General features: G+C 43.1%; 2 protein-coding genes across 3 annotated transcripts in view; both read left to right on the top strand.

The window, feature by feature from the left end:
- The window catches only part of MCCC2 (methylcrotonyl-CoA carboxylase subunit 2), a 37,282-nt gene extending 29,047 nt beyond the window's left edge, over nucleotides 1–8,235 (top strand). The window contains exons 16-17 of one of the 2 annotated variants that reach the window (XM_064735724.1): nucleotides 274–359; nucleotides 7,806–8,235. In XM_064735724.1, the coding sequence (XP_064591794.1) occupies nucleotides 274–359; nucleotides 7,806–7,923 (204 nt within the window). In that variant the 3' untranslated portion in view covers nucleotides 7,924–8,235. The remainder of the gene's footprint in view (nucleotides 1–273; nucleotides 360–7,805) is intronic. The other variant, XM_064735725.1, reaches the window with a different exon arrangement.
- Nucleotides 8,236–14,890: 6,655 nt separating this feature from the next.
- On the top strand, nucleotides 14,891–16,628 carry CARTPT (CART prepropeptide). The gene is made up of 3 exons (XM_064735877.1): nucleotides 14,891–15,035; nucleotides 15,116–15,199; nucleotides 15,608–16,628. Exons 1-3 carry the CDS (start codon nucleotides 14,892–14,894, stop codon nucleotides 15,713–15,715), a joined length of 336 nt encoding a protein of 111 aa, XP_064591947.1. The 5' UTR covers nucleotide 14,891; the 3' UTR covers nucleotides 15,716–16,628.
- Nucleotides 16,629–17,147: the final 519 nt, after the last annotated feature.

Here is a 17,147-nt window from a genome sequence, read left to right on the forward strand (position 1 = left end):
TCCAATACACTAGCTTCAGAAATTTTTTAAGTTCTAGTCACCAATTACTCTTGTATTCTACTAAGTATATGTTTATTCTCTTTTTTGCACCCACTTGGAAGGTACTATTTGAATTTTGTTATCAAACATGCAAAATTGACAATTGTGTGCTAAAAGAGTAAAAAAAAACTCTGGGCAGAAAATTTAGGCATTTTCTTCAGGTTGATGCTGCATATAAAGCTCTGCTATCATTGGAGAAGAGAATATTAAAGAATATTTTATGTGGTTTTTCAGTTGTCTGAGGCAGATGAAGCAGCTTTGAAGGAGCCAATCATTAGGAGGTTCGAGGAGGAAGGAAACCCATATTATTCCAGTGCAAGGTAATATACAGATAACTATTCTAACGCTTGATTGTAATCATGGGACCTGACTTCTAATTCACGGTACTAAATAATAGCAGAACAGAGCAATTGGAAGCAAAAGTTGTGTTTGATGTGCATTCAAATCAATGCCTTGTCTTAGCTCTGGGACCTGATATCATGAACTGTTTCAGAAGACAGCATGTGCTTGCAGGAAGTACTTCACTGGTTCTGTAAGAAATTATATGGTGTAATGGAATTATATTGTTACATGTTTCATTCTGAATGAGTTTTATATCATTCTTCCCAGTGTAGTATCTGGTCACCTTTCTAAAGCTTATTGAACAATATAATGAGCAGTTGCATGTGTGTTAGGAGGAATTCATTTCAGTGGGGTCCTGCAAGTAGAAGAGGCCAGTGGAAAAGGAGGTAGCAGTTTAAAGATGACCTGAAGCCACAGGCAAATTTCAGGTCATGGTCATAGTAGGTAATAGTATTGGATAATAGCAGTGAGGGTTAGGGCTTTAGCTGATGGATGCTGCATCCTCATGTTTGCTGAGAAGTCCTTTGCAGCATTTCATGCTCAGGCTGATGCAATATTAGTAAATGACTAGGAACTAGTTAGGCTGATGAAACAAGGTGGCATCCTGAAGTGATCCAGATATCTCTGGAAAGTAGCTTGGGGGGCTTTTTTGGCCTTTGATGGTTATTCTCCATTAGTTTCATCCTGTCTGTACTAATCTTCCTGCATATATTTCTGCTTGTGGTATCCAAAAGCTAATTTTCTACAGGCTCTCAGCTGCTAATGATGGTAGAGGGTAGAAAATTTCAGTGACCCATATGTCAGCTGTGAAAGCAGCAGAGCTGGCAGTGAACAACCCAGGAGACTCCTGGAGTATGTAGAGAACAACCTCTGGTGCAGGTATCAGGCAAGCCAGCCCGAGGCGCGACGTTCCTGGGCCGGGCACTCCCAGTGCAGCAGGGCTCCCTGGAGAGGTTACAGCTGGAAGCAGCAGGCACAGCCTGGTTGAGTTCAGCATCTCAAGGAATACGAGGCAGCAAAGAGAAACTCCAGACGCTGAAATTTGGAAGAGTGAGTTTCCAGATGTTTAAAGGGTTAGTGGATGAGATCGCCTGGGAAACCCCTTAAAGGCAGAGGGGCTGATTAGAGCTGGCAATTCTTTAAAGACACTTTTCTTAGAGCACAAGAGCTTTTTATTCTTGTATGTAGGAAATTGAGCATGGCACGGTGGAAACTGCCATAGCTGAGCAAGGATTTTCTCCTCAAACTGAGGTGTAAGACGGAAGTATACACACTGTGGAAGCAGGGGCAGGTAACCTGGGAAGAGCTTCTTCATGATCAAAAGTGAGATATGAAATGACTGTTAACTTTTACTCTTTTGTGTAGGGATAGTGGAATATACTTAACTGAGATATTTATACCTGGGAAATCAACATTAATTTTAATGTTTCATCAGATGAATACCTTCATCAAGCTTGATCTTCTATGGATAGTAAGAGAAATAGCACAGAAGTTTTAAACAGCTGACCTTTAACAGCTGACTTTTTGTTCTAAGGCAAGAAGGAAAAATGAAAAAATAGGTATAATTTTTTATAACTGGAAGGAGTTTTTGAGGAGAAGAATATTCCACTTATACAATAACGTTTAAAAATGAGTCAAACTGTCCATATTTAAAATTAATCCCTACCCCAGAGAAGATTAATAATAGGATTTTTTTTACATTTATTTTTTTAATATGTTCACTGGAAACATATTCTTTTACTCATGATTTATTTAACATTCAATATATTAGATATATTAGCAATATAAAAACTTATCTGCTCCCAAAAACCCACAGATGATTGACAGTATTTACAACAGTAAGTTACTAATCTGTAAGAAAGCAGTTTTGCATGTAAAGTTAAGACTAAAGATAAAAAAATCACATTTTGAGTTTTTAATGATTTCTGATTTTTAGACATGAAACTTGAGTGTTTCATGTCAACTTTGTGCTCTCTGATGAACAATGCTTACCAGTTTGTTTTCAGAACATCTGGCCGTTTTGTGAATTGTTAAGTTGTTAATCTAGTAGTCATCCCAGCAAATAGCTTAAGTTTGCCCAGCCCAAGTGTTAGAAAGTGCTTTCAGTGCGAAGTGACATGTCATTTTTTTGAAAAAGCAGGGTTGTTATGTTCTTCTTACTGTTTCCTTTTGGAAGGGATATGTGACATGCACACATGTAAGTTGGCTGAGAGAAGCATGGGTCTGGATTGCATGTGGTTGGGTTTGTGTGATGCTGCATTCAAGATAATATGCCCAGCTGAGACATGAAGTCAAATGTCAGATCTGAAATGCTGTGGAGGCTGACCTGGCTATAAGCAGTGAAGGTAAAAGGCCTCTTTTCATAAAGGAGTGCTTTTGATAACAGTGTCTGAGTGGCTCAGGTCAAGGCAGTTCTGGCTAGTTTCTCTCGCTTTTCAGTTCAAGTAGGTGCACTCTGCATTGTCTAGGAGCTTTTAATTGCTCTCTTGTAGAGTTAATTGGGCATTTCAGTGGATATACTCATGTTTCCTGCCCTTTCATGCTTTGCATTAACTAATTCCTAAGCAAGATCTCAGATCAATAGTTCAGAAGTTTTCATTACTGTGGAGTAGTCTGTCCAAGCAGAAACAATGAGATAAGTGGATTATAGTCTTCACAGCAAGTGTGCTCAGGGGGAAGGATGTACCACTCCCCTTGCACCTTGGAGACAACCCTTTCCAATCAGCCAACATCAGCTGCTTATTAGCAAGCATTTGCTGTAATTCGGGGAGGAGTAACCCTGTCCCTTTTGCAGCCCGTTCCTGTTGGGCTCCAAGCACGGTAAAAACCCAGATGATTGTCTACCAAATGTCAGGGTACTATAATTGAAGCAAAATCCAGACAGCCTTCGTTTTGTAAGAGCCTTCTACCAAAGAGGTCAACGAGGAAACTCTAACAAACAGCTTTGCATTTCTGAGAGAACAAAAAATGATAGGTGGGCACAAAGATTGTTGTCGGTATTGCTGCTTGTGTGCAGCTGGTTTGGAGGCTTCCTCATGCTGTCCTCCTGCCTAATGTCTGCCTCACCCTTAATAGCCATTGAGATTGATGTGACCCTTCCACTTGACTTCATTAGGCTTTGAATCAAGCTTTTAGCAGTAATAAGGAGAGAAAAGGAAACTGCCCTGGCGATCTTAAAAGATAAGAAAATATCTGTTTATTCTGTTTATATTGTTTTGCTTATAAGTGATAACTTGCTATATATACAGGATGTCAATGCTGTTCCCTGCAGTTGTATTTTCTAATCAGACTTTAACCAATTTTTTGATTAGAACCTTTTACAATGAGCAGTCTTAATTAATGGCAGTCATTAGGCAGCACTGTTTTAATGAGTTATATTAATCTGCTCACAGGTCTCCTAAAGGATTTCACTGGTTTGCATCTTAACAAATTGTGCAAGCACTTGACTTCAGGCAACTTCATTTCTTTTACTCACACTATCTCAGTTACAGATATTTTATGAGCATTCTGTGACTCATGTTCCTGCAATGGGGTTTTAATAGGCAGTTTAATTATTAATGTTACATCTCCAGTAGAGAATACAATTTTCTTTAAACAAAGAGAAGCAGAAGCCAGGGGTGACCATATGACAGCAGCTTGACTTCCATGCAACATAAAATTTCTGCAGTTGTCAATATAAGTCAATTGTGTTGTTACAAAAAAGGGAAAAATAAAAAACAACCCAAATCTGCCAATGAAATGTGCTTCATGTTTGGATATTTATTACAGAAGTAATCACTGTGAAGTTGTGTCTTGCAAGGTACTGCACTAAATCGGTGATTCTTTTGGAGTCAGTTCACCCCTGCCCTTTCCAGGCCCTGAGCATATGTGTTGAACATTTTAAGTGTTATGAGTTCCCTCATTCTGTTTCAATAAAAAAGAAAGTTAATTGCAGGTATTTATTGGGGGAAAAAATTATATAGAGAGCAAAGAAAGCTGTAGCAGTCAAAAAACCAAAATTTGCTTAAAAATATAAATTAATGTATTTGGGATTGTTCATAAATTTGGGGTTTTTTTCATAGTCTTGAGAAAACAGAAGGTTGGGATTGATTTGACCTCACAGAACTGCTTTATTTTTACTATTAAGGAGGATCTTCTCCATTCCTTTGTCAGATAATTCTGACTATATTCATCGTAACTAAATCAAAATATAAATACAAGGTGAAGGAAAAAAACCCACATGCATTAAACTTTGGTAAGGCACACTCTGTGGAGTTGAAAGTATAGAAAATACTGTCTTGGCCATTCCGTCATGCTAGATTGTATCAAGAGCTACAGCCATTGTCTTGAGAAAAATCAAGAAAATTCAAAGATCTCTAAAGTAATTTTCTGTATAACCAAGTTACACTTTTCTTCGGGTATTTTAAACAAAAAAATAGCTTCCAATTGCTTTTACTTTTATATGGTAAGAAGCACTTCCTCTTGAGCTTTTTCAATTGAGTATTGCCCAAATAAGCCAAGTAAGCTCAAATAAGCCCAAATACTTTAACAAAATGAGTTACTAATTAAAATTTAGTTACTACTTAAAATTTAAAAGTACAGTTAGGAAATAAGTTATTCACAGGAGTCAGAGAGCAGGAGCTTATTAGCCCATTTATCTGAGTTATGATACAGACAGCTCTTGTGTCATCTGAAACATAATTTGCTGTTAGTGTCACTTCCATGCAGGTACAAGTGTGGCTGTTAGAATATTCCAGTTGGGTTATTAGCCCTATTGAAGGGAGGTACTTACTGAGAATCCTGAAATGAGAAGAAGTTAGCTAGATACAATTTTCTTATATTTGTACTTTGGATTTATAGCAGCGTTTTGGTTTTTTTTGCTGTGCCACAAGTTTTTCTTCTTTTTACATTTGAGGAAATTCTTCACTGTGGTGGTGAGGCACTGAACAGGCTGCCCAAAGGAGCAATCCTCTGCCCCTCTGCCTGGAAGTGTTCAGTGCCAGGTTGGATGGAGCTCTGAACAACCTGGTCTAGTGGAGGGTGTCCTTGCCCATGGTGGGAGTATTAGAACTAGATGATCTTTAAGGTCCCTTCCAACGCAAACTGTTCCATGATTCTATCATTTTTCCAGAATTTGTTCTCTTATTATTGAGACCTGGTAGCCAGGTCAGTGAGTGCCACAACTACTTGTAATACTAGACTTCTTAAATAAAAATTTGGTTTTCTCCCCCCAGAAAGAAAGAGCCTGATTTTGCCCAATTAGCAGCAAAGCCTTCCCTTCTCCAAAACCTTTCTTCTTCTATACTTCAATTTTACTCTTGTTCCCCATTTAGTTTAACAGTCTGCTGCTTGGGAATCTGCACTGTGATAAGATCTATAGTAGAGTATTCTTTCTGAGCTGAGTATCCTTTTTCTTGTCTAACTTTTAAAACATGCTCCTAGAGCTGAGCCTGAACCCTTGTGTAAAGGTGTCTTCTACTGCAATTCCATTTTGTGCATCCTAGGATAAATACAACTTGTAAAATGGAAAGCATATATTGTCAGTCTCTTAGTATATTTATCTGATTTGATCAATATTACTTTCACAGCAAATGACAAAATAAAGCAAATATGGAAAACACTCAGGTGTCTGCTGCTGCCTTGAGTTTATGACTATGTATTTATGTACAGTTTGCAGTCCTCCTGGGAGTGAGGTTGGCACATTTAGGATTGAAAGAAGAGTGCAAAATATCTTGTTTCCTGTCTAATAGGTTTTTCCAAAAATTATCTTCAAACAAAATAAAATTTGCAGATGTAACTTCAGTTAGAAGGGAAAGGCTGTGTGTCTTCTCTTGGTAGAGTCACTCTTGAACAGTCACCCTGTTCATGGCTGCTTTTTGTATTTTTAAATTTTCCACAAAGAATTAAGCATTAGCCAACACTGAAGTAAGTTCACAAAGAATGCAAAATAAGTCTCTCTAGGAAAAGATGGGATGGAGGAGGGGCATCCTTCTCTTAACCAAAGATGCACGTGTTCTGCAGATGCTGATTAAAGTATGTGTGTGTTTAAGTGAGACTGTGTTTCAATGAGCAGTGTGGTATCTTGTTTAAATATCTCGCTGAGGAAATAACAATATTTACAGTTTCATTTCAACATGGATTTTAATTTAGGTAGGATGGAGTTGTCATTGAGAATTGATACCACTCATACCTTAATTTTTGGATAATATCAAAGAGTCTCTTTACAAATGTTGGTGATTTTGGGGACCTGGTAATTTGACAACTGCTCATTTATAATTTAATTGCCTTCAGGCTTTGGTTAAGGAAGGTAGTGTCTTCCAGTTGTTTAGAAATGAACTTAATGGTAAAATAAATTGTGTTGGGTCTTGCTGAGGTGGAGTTCATTTTGCCACAGCAGCCCTCATAGTGCTGTGCTTTACTTTAGTAGCTGGAAGGGTATTGACAGCACAGCAGTGGCTTGGCTGAGCAGTGCTGGCACAGCACCAGCTCCTTTCTCCAACATTTTCCCCCATCAGTATTCTCGGGTGGCAAGATCCTGGGAGGGGACACAACTAGACCTGCTGACACAAATAAACCAAAGGGATATTCCATAGCATATGACTTCAGCTCAGTTCCAAAAGCTAAGGGAAGGAGGAGGAAGATAGAACTTCGGTTATTTACAGTGTTTGCTTTCCCAAGCAAATGCCATACTGAAGCGTTGCTTCCTGGGAAGTGACTAGACATCACTTGCTGATGGGAAGTAGAGAATAAAGTTGTTAACGTTTTTTTTTCGCATGGTGCACATGCAAACTTTCACTTGTGCTTTAGTAAACTGTCCTATCTCAACCTATTGTTTTCCATCTTATTTTCTCTTCTCTGTCCAGCTGGGAAGGGGGAGAGATAGAGCCGGCCCCATGGGCACCTGGAATCCAACAAAAGTCAACCCACCACAGAAATTCTGAAAATACTTGAAATTTTTTCTGGCTCTTTAATGATGAAAGAATAATGATTTGTATCATCCTCATCTGGCAGTTGAATTAACCTGAATAGTGTAAATAATGATGTGACATAATCCTTGAAGTGCAGGCATTCTTAATAGAATTAGGTCATTGACAGATGGTCATTCTCCTCATGAACATTAAAAAGCACAGAGGGCTTTTTTTCCTGAAGGAGATGATTAAGTATGAAAAATCTATTTAAAATATGTAGGTCTGACATTCTTCACTTACCTAAAATGGAAACATTGTTCTAGAAGACAAATTCCATGGAGTAATGCACACCAGTCTATTGCATTGATGAACAGTGAGAATTGACTCCATTGTTTTTAGTATAATTTAGCTCTTTACTCCTCTTTCTTTTTCTGAAGCATTTCAAATTTCATGGGTTTGAAAGTATACCAGTTGTATATGTTGATTTCCTTTAATTATTAAAAGTTTTGATTTGTTATATTTTTGGCTTTTCTCTAGATTGTGGGATGATGGAATTATTGATCCAGCTGACACAAGACTGGTTTTGGGCCTCAGTCTCAGCGCAGCACTAAATGCACCCACAAAGAAGACAGAATTTGGCGTTTTCAGAATGTAAACGTAAACATGTGATCATCAGAATTACCTCTGTGTTTGTTTGGGGATGGACAGCATACTAGCTACAATATTATGGTGATTAAAAATAAAGATTTGTAAGATGCTATTTTTTAATGAAACTTTCATCATTATTTTCACTGACTGTAATTGTCACACAGTGCTTCAATTTTTTGATAGTGATTTGAGATTAATCATTTAAGTGCTGATATAACTGCATCGCATTAATAATTTGCAAGTTCTTGCATTGTACTTTATGTTACAAGAAACTATTGATACTATCTCTTATATAAATAAATGTACAAAATAAGCTACATATTTGGTGCTTATCAGCTCTTGTCTTTCTTTTAATTCTGTTTTGTATGTCTTCTAAAAATGCAAAGTACTTTTGCAGTCCAACAAAGAAAAACCCACATTTTCTAATAAATAATTTTTGTGAAAGGGAAGTGCTGTAAGGGTAGCCAGGGATTTCAACACAGCATGACATTTTAGATTTCATGCATTTGTTGTCATCTTGTTCTGTCTCTGGCTTTCATCCAAAAACATTGTTTTTCTGTGTGGTTCCCTGAAGTCAAAACAACTATTGAACCTGATGTATGCATAATGTTGTCTGGAAGAGATGGGAGGTTTGTGCTGGTATCTATGAAATCAGCAGGTTGCTGAGAGCATGTGTGAGGACAGAGACTGGCTGCAAAAGTGTTTAAACATCTTGGCATGTGGTCCTTCTGGTAATTTTGGTTTCACAAAGACAGAGTGTTCTCTGCACAAGGATCAATGCTTTGCTCAGAGCAGAAGCCTGAAATCCACTGACTTAAGGAGTTCTGCAATGCTTGAGTGCTTTCTGATTATTCTGATTTATTAAGGGTAGCTTGTTGGAGTGTAAAGTTTTCAAGAACTCACTGTCTGTCATTTAATTTGTTCTCTTCAGAAACATTGTGTGCCTTGAAGAAACTACATACTGTTCTAGCTGGGAGGTGATTTCAGTTTATCTAGCTTTGCTCTACAGGTGCCCAGATAGCCATTGCCAGAAATATCCTTGACGGAGAGTCAAGTGCAAGAAGAGCCAGTGTACATGAGTAGAGGTCCTCTCCTTGCTGGCCTGTGGGGAGAGGAAAGACTGCTAAGAAGAGTGATCACCCAGGGTAAGGTACTAGCTGTAATCTCCCTAGGCTTGTGTGGAAAGGAGTTCTCCTTGGATCCAGGAGGAGGATTGAAGGTCTGCTGTCTACCCGCCTTTTGAGTTGGGTCTCAGACAGATGCAAAAAAGAAAATTAAATAATTCTTTGGAATCAGGATCTTCAATGTAGGATACAGATAATGTAGACAGCCTAATGTATGTTTAGGTGTGTGGTCTCTGGCACACTTGCCAAAAATTGCACTAAAAGAGCAATTTTCCCTCTCTTTTTACCAAGATGAAATGTATCCAAAGCCTTTCTGCACCCACTAGAAAGATTACTTCCGTCATGGGTCTGCATTCTCATGCTTACTCTTAGTATATTAAATAAATATTTAATAGAGAATAATAGTTTAAAGTACTGCCAGCTAGGCACAGAGCTGTGCTTTTTTGCCACTTGTCTCACTACACACATTTGTGAACATGTCTGGCATAGATCCAAGATTTCTTGATCCAGAAAGCAAAGTGTTATTATTTATGGTTAGTAGGCTTCTGAAATGCATTTAAAAATACCCCACTTTTAAATACTGATTTATAAAATATATAAATATAAATATAAATATATTAAATATTAGCAAGGAGAAAAATAGTTCCGTACCCTGAAATGCTGTTAGTGGCTTTCAATAAAAAGAAATGCACTGTATTTTCTCCTACTCCAGTGGAATAATCAGTTCTGGCACTTGACTTTGTGTTCTTAATTATGGGGGTCACTTTTGCCTGTCACTTCCAAAGCCATGAGGACTACTGCCTGTTTCTGCTAATAAAACTGATCTCTTCTGAATAATATTTTTATTTTGAATGCTTACACTGGTAATTAAATCATGCCAAGTTAGAGACAGTAACAGATAATCCTGGAATTCAGGAGACAGATATGTTTGGAAAGATGCTTCTGAGAATGGTAATTCCCTGTTGATTGTTACATCAATTTCTTTTCACAGTTCTTTACACTTGTGAAAATTTCTCTGAATATGTATGCAAGTAAAGTCAAAACACATGTCTGATTAAATAAGAGTGTTCTGCCTTAATAATACTTAGCTTTGGAAACATGTTAAGTAAATGAAATTAATCATCACAGGCTTAGCATCCTATCAGCATGATCTGGTTAGCAATCACTACCAAGCAGGATCTTCAGTGCAGAACAGCGGTTCAGAGAGCCACTAGTGGCTATCACTGCTCCATTACACAGCTGTTTTGGAAAAGCTTTTCCATGTTACCATGCTGCATTCTGTATGGGGCACTGCATGCAGTGCCCATCATGTGTGATGGTGTTCTGATTGCTGAGATGGTCTCTTGCTGCCCAGAGAATTGCTGAAAAACATTTTTTTCTGTGGAGTCAGCAGGAACAAGGAGTTGAACCCCATGCTTGTACTACATTTGATGATGTTGGTAGATCTATTCATGCTGTCTCAAAATAATCACTCAGAGCTCTCACATTTTGTCTGCCACCAGGACTCCCAGCTTTTGCAGTAGCAGGTCCTTTTTAGGTTTAACATGGATGCCATTACAACTGTAATTTTCAGTTTTCATTGGCACTGAGCTACCAGTAGGATCTTTTTTTTAGTGAAAGGAAATTTTAAAACTTAGATTAAAGGTAGCTGCCACTGTAAGGGCATAATATTCGTGATGACAGAGGCAATGTAAAAGCTGTGGGTGACAATTTCAAGACTTCTCCTTCTTGTCTCTGGTACATGTAACCTTTTCACTATGGTATTGAAGCAGCTCACAACCACTAATCTGTTTCCTTACTGGAAAGGCTGGTACTTGGGATGACACTGATTTTTCAAATGGAGGTTGAGGAACAAGGGAAATAGCTGTGCTATATCAAGCTGTGCTAAATCAAGCACACAAACTGTGGTGGACCAGAACATCACACCAGGTGCTCTAGACTTCTGGGAACCTTTGCTGCTATCTAGTCTTGCCTTGGGCACAGCTGTTCTGAGCTATGTGCCTCCCTCCAGCCCTTGAGAAGAGAGAAGGCCAAGAGGTTTCCATTTCTCCACGATAGTTAGGCATGGTCTCTTTAACAGGTTAACACTTAACTGCAAGGAGTTTAAAAGAGTTGATGCTGTGACGTTGAGGGTGTTTTCAAACACCTCTAGAGAAGGAAATGGGAAATCATGAAGGAGGTGGGCTAAGCTTCTTTTCAGGTCCCTAGAGACTGTTGCAGTAACCAAGGGTTTCCTTTTCAAATTACCTGGGCTGAGGTGGTGAATTCAGGATGGATATAAAAATGTACCCATTGCCATTTTCCTTTTAATTTTCATGGCAGCTAGGAAGGCGCTGGGAACCTGGGAGCTACAATTTGGGCTTCAATCAAAATTGGTGACAGTTTGTTCAACAGACATCAAGGTAGAGCCTCTGGAACACAATCATTACAAGCCTGCTTCTACTAGGGCTGAAATGACATGTGGATAGTGCACAGCCTCTGTGATAGCTCTACCTGCAGAAATGGAGAAGCCACTGGGGACCTGTTCTCCCTACTCTTCCACCTGTGTGGGGTTTGTTTATTGGAAAATTTGTAGCTTCACTGTTTGTGTGGGCATTGGTATATGTACTGTTGTTCTGAGAACCCATCTTTTATTTAAGTGGCTTTTTTCCAATCTATTACTCATCAAGATGAATTGCTATCTCCTGCTGAAATAGATATACTGTTTCAAGTATGCCTCTGGACTCTTATTACTTCAACAGTAACTCTGATCTATCTTAGATTTTCCTCACTTTTCAAGGGTTCAGTAAAAAAAGTCTTGATTCAGAAAACCAGTGATGGTATATTATTTTTTTAACTGTGGTTTATAAATTAAGGCAATTTAACAATGCAGTTATAAAAGCCTGCTGCTTTCCTGCAAAGCCTTAAAGCATCCACTTAAAGCCAGATGTCCATTTTTGTGTCTCTGATTCAGTAGAGCACTTGTTCAAATGCTTGACACTAATCTCTACAGTCTAGTAGTCCTAAAATCCATTCAACTTTATGCCTGTGCCAAGCCAAAACTAGAACACACATAAATGCCTTAGAACTGCTCCCCAGCATCAACATAAACCTCCATTATTTTCCCACTTTTAGAAGTACACTTAATTGATTGATCATGATGGAAGAGTGTGATTATGAAAAGCATATGTGACTTTCAAAATTATCCATCTGATGTACAGATGCTAATGCACATTGGTAGTGTTCTGTTTGTACCTTATGTGCAATAACATTTGCATGGAGAAGGTAAACTTTGAGAAGCTTGGATTAAACTTTGGTACAACAGAGCTGTCTGTCCCCGAGGTCTGTTTGCATTTCATGTGGATTACCCAGAGCTAAGCGCTTCGGTGCCACAGGCTCCCCTCCTTCCATAGCCAGCTGTCTTATGACTGATTACTGATGCTGTTGGAAAGTACCTGCCTTTTTGTGATTGTAAACAGTGATTTTCTGGTTCTGTACCTTGACCCCTTCCTCTGACACTCTGGTAGCCTCTGACGCTCTTATTTAATATTCAGCTATCCTGCTGATGTTAATCCTTCTGATTTTATCCCCTAGCGCTGGAGACAAAGTGTACAAAAATGGCTGAATGGGGAACAAGGGACAGTGATGTCTGCAGAGACAGTGTGATACAGACACTAACAGGCGCAGAAACTTGTATAGTTCTGTGGGTGTCTGTAGCCAGACAGACAAAATGACTTCTGGAAACAGAAATTTGTAATTGCCTCTACATTCAACAATAATTTCACTAGAGTAGCTAACATCAAATTCAGCTTTTTACTGGAAGTGTAAGTTGGAAAGAAAACAGTGATGTTTTCTGAGCATCTCTGTTGTGTTCAACACTGCATGAGTAATCCTCATACTATAAAATATGATTTGAAATGTTGGTCAGGCTTCACAGATGCTGCTTTTAAAGTTGAATAGGCCATATATCTGCCTCTCTGTATGAAGTGTTGCATTTTTAATAGCCTGTGTTATTTCTCTGTTCTAAGAAACTTTGTTTTGGCATACCCATCATTTTCAGTATTGCATGTAGTTGTGGTTTTGCTCCAGCCTGGGAACAAAGCCTGGACTTTGCTATGAGTGGTTTACCACCAGCCTGACATCAGAAATCTTAACCTTCCCTGTGGGTAAATGAGGATCCACGCAAACAGACAGAGGATCTCTCTCTGACCAGCAATTACAAATGAGACCTTCGCTGGATGTGATGATCAATAGGAGTGTGTGGGAGGAGGTAGCAGCAAGAGGTGAACACACAGTACTGGAGGCGAGCAACGTGATAGAGAGATCAGAACCTCAAACAAAATGCTGCTGTTGAAAATTACTTTTTGAACCACACTCATTTTGTACCCTTGAAAAAATGCCCATCTGCTTGGAAAAATACATGCCTGGGCCCATTTAACTTTTCTTTAAACAAACTTGTGTGGGTGCTCACATTGCATTGCCTTTTCAAGCAGTTCCTAACTCCACTTCCTAGCTTCCCTACAAATTACCAGCTGTTAAGAGTTTGTTAACAAGCTAGGAAAGTTTTGTTAACAAGGTTTTCCAGTTTTCTCCTCCTCCAAATGATCCTACCTTCACCTAAGGAGACACAGCCCAGTTCCTGCTGCTGTTGACTTGCAGGCAGGAACATCCCCGTAGCCACTTCAGAACCATGAGCTTGAAGTGAAACCTCTGCACAGGCAGACCCAACTTGTTGCCTCCTTGTCCCAGCAACCAGATGGCCAAATGTCTCATGCCAGCAAACTGCTGCTCAGCAACCCTGTTTTATCCCAGCCTTGGCCCAGAGGAGGCTGGAGAAAGGCTGAGCACTGACTGTCCTTCATCTTGCATGCTCTTCCTGGCATACCACTGCTTTTCCTAATGGGAAGAGCTACCCCTGCCACTGCCATGGCCGTGAAGCCTGGGCAGGCATGATTTGCCCAGGATCTTTTTAGTGAGAATATTCATGGACACGAGGCCAGTGGGCTGGTAGAACCAAACGTCAGTGGGAAGGTCTGAATGGTATGTCTGATACTAGGTCTCCTTCTGGCAACAGCACTTTTTCTTTCCTAAAATGGAGGTGGCCTCATTCCACACACAGGGTGTATAATGCTCCCCAAGAACCTGCTCAGTGGTGTGATATTTGACCTCAAGCACCATTTACAGTTCTGCTTGATATATTAGCAGTTACTTTTATCCTGGGCCTTTTGATGCTGCTTCTTACCTTGCCCTCGGCGGCCCTGAGCCTCCCCACACTCTTGGTTCTCACGTGGTCTTATTCAAGTACTCACATCCTCATCAGCTTATTGCTCATCACCGCTATCTACCACCCCCCCACACACACTTCTTTAGGCTAATTATCCCACATGGCTCTTCCTTCCTTCTAGCACATCATCTAGTTTTTCCTTAGCCCACGGATACTTACCCTCCCTCCCGTCAGATCCTTGTGTTGACTTCCAAGTCTAGTCTCCCTAGTCTGCAAGCCCAACTTCCACTTTCATCTCTGTGTGTCCAAGTCCACCCTCTCCCTCAACCATCCCAGCCCCCAGGGGCGAGGCAATACTTTCCCACTCTGCCCACAGCTCTCGACTGTGGACGAGCGCAGGGAGCGCGGGCAGGGCGCGGCTGGCCCGGCCGCCTTCCCCTCGGCCGCCCTCAGAGACGGATCCGCTGTTTGGCCCCAGGGCCAGGGACGGCCGGCGCTTTGGGGCGCCGACCGGGGCGCTCGGGCGGTGGGGGCGCGGAGCCGTGCCGTGCCGTGCCGGCACTCGGGGCGCGGCGGTGGGCGCTGACGCACGGCGGGGCGGGCGCGGCGCTATAAAAGCGGCGGCGGCGGCGACGGGGCGGCAGCACCATGGAGAGCTGCCGGGCGCTGGCGCTGTGCGCCGTGGCGGCCGCGCTGCTGCTGAGCGCCCGCGGGCACGGATCGACCCCGCCGCGCCGCGCCCGCGACCTGGGACCGCCCGGCGGCGGCGGCGCCTCCCGGGAGAAGGAGCTGGTGCGGCGGGGGCCGGGAACGGGCGGGGGGCGGCGGCGGGGCGGGCGCGGTCTGACGGCGGCTCTCTGGTCTCTCGGCAGATCGAGGCGCTGCAGGAGGTGCTGGAGAAGCTCAAGAGCAAGAGGGGACCGCACTACGAGAAGAAGTTCGGGCAGGTGCCCATGGTGGGTGTCCCAGCGGGACGGGTCGGGACGGGACCAGGAAGGGAATAAAAAGGAAGGGAAGGGAGTAGAACAGAACGAGACGAGACGGGACGGAATGGTAGAGGGAACGGGAAGGGAAGGGAAGGGAAGGGAAGGGAAGGGAAGGGAAGGGAAGGGAAGGGAAGGGAAGGGAAGGGAAGGGAAGGGAAGGGAAGGGAAGGGAAGGGAAGGGAAGGGAAGGGAAGGGAAGGGAAGGGAAGGGAAGGGAAGGGAAGGGAAGGGAAGGGAAGGGGTAGGACTTGGTCTAGACGGGAAGAGACGACACGGGAGAGAATGGGACTAGGCTAGACGGCACAGGACGCGACGGGACGGGACAGAACCGGGCGGCCGCTGGTGGCGGTCCCACTCACGGCCGGCCGCTGCCCGCAGTGCGACGCCGGGGAGCAGTGCGCCGTGAGGAAGGGGGCTCGCATCGGGAAGCTCTGCGACTGCCCTCGGGGGACGTCGTGCAATTCCTTCCTCCTCAAGTGCCTGTAAGCAGAGGCGTCCCGGGACAAGCCGCCGGGAGCGCAGGCACCGACGTCTGACCGCCCCGACCTGCCGGCGACTTCCCGCAGCTCCTCTGCCCGAGAAACGCGGCGAGAAGTCCCCGCGTCGCCCGTGTAACGCTGTCCGTGACATCCGACATCCGTGGAGCTGTTTTCTTTCTCTCCCACGCCCCACCCCGTCCTCTCCCTCGCCTCCTCCCCCGCTTGTTTTTGTCCGTCCAGGAAAATCCCGGGCCGTGCCTTGGGAGTAGAGGTGCCCGTCCCGGGAGCTGCAGTGCCGTCCCAGTGCAGACCCGAGTAGTGCCAAGCCGTGCCGGGAAGCCGTACTGGCCCCGTGCCGTGCCCCGGGGTGCTCGGCTCCTTCCTCGGGCGGAAAATATCCACCCGCTGCCGGCCGGAGGAGCCGGGGCCAGGGGACTCCCCTGGGGTGGCTGGGGGTAGCGGGGACAGCCGGGTTGCGGGTGTGTCCACAGCACCCTGACCCCTCTCTCTTGCCGCCCCGCGCCGAGGACCCAGTTGGGCACAGGCCAGAGTCAGCAGCCTGCAGCCCTCGGTGGGGCTCACCCGCACCGCTGGCCTCAGACCAAATCCAGCTGTGCTCACCCTGGGCTGTAGACAGTCCGGCATGAGAGGGACACTGATGGTGTGCGGGGGGTCCGGCACTAGCACGGCTGGGGTGGGGCTGGGGGAATATTGGCTGCTTTACCAGGGCCACCACGGAGAGAAAGCTGTCTGGATTCGTTGCAAACTACCTGGGGATATCCTACTCAAGTTTCTACAATGAACTGATGTATATAAATATGTCTGTCCTCCAGAGGTACACTGCGTATTTCAGCAAACTCATAACGTGTTTTAATCCTTTGTTTGTCTCGATTAATAAAGTCAGTGTTCTGATGACAGTATTTTGGGTGTTCTAATTCACACATAGGAATTAAATCACATCCCTAGCACTCAGAGGAAGAGGCTGAGGGTATCTCCAAAACTACTGCAAGTGTTACTGTGTGCTTTAGCCAGGCTTATCAGCCAGGTCAGGACAGGACTAGAAACCAAGGTTTATGTGTTCTGGCACTGTTCAGCTGATGTCCGCTCCCTCACCACAGGCACCCAGGGGCACTGTGACAAATACAGAGGCTTCAGGTTTTTCTTTGGGAGAGGACAGGGTGTATCCTGGCTGCAGGGACTTGTATGGGAGTGACTACCATGAGCTGGATCGTCTATGTTACTTTGTGTTAGATTCCAACAAATGATGGATGCCTGAAGGAAATTCCTGCCTCTCATTTGTCACAATTCATCTGTGGGTGTCTTTGCAAGAACCAGCTCTTAATTCTATCAGCATGGAGATGAGGGGCTGCATGGGCCAAGGCAGACACTGTGGAAAGACATCACAAGGGAATCTCATATTCCATGCTGAAGAGAGCACA

Source organism: Zonotrichia leucophrys, chromosome Z, assembly GCF_028769735.1.
Source record: "Zonotrichia leucophrys gambelii isolate GWCS_2022_RI chromosome Z, RI_Zleu_2.0, whole genome shotgun sequence".
NCBI lineage: Eukaryota > Metazoa > Chordata > Aves > Passeriformes > Passerellidae > Zonotrichia > Zonotrichia leucophrys.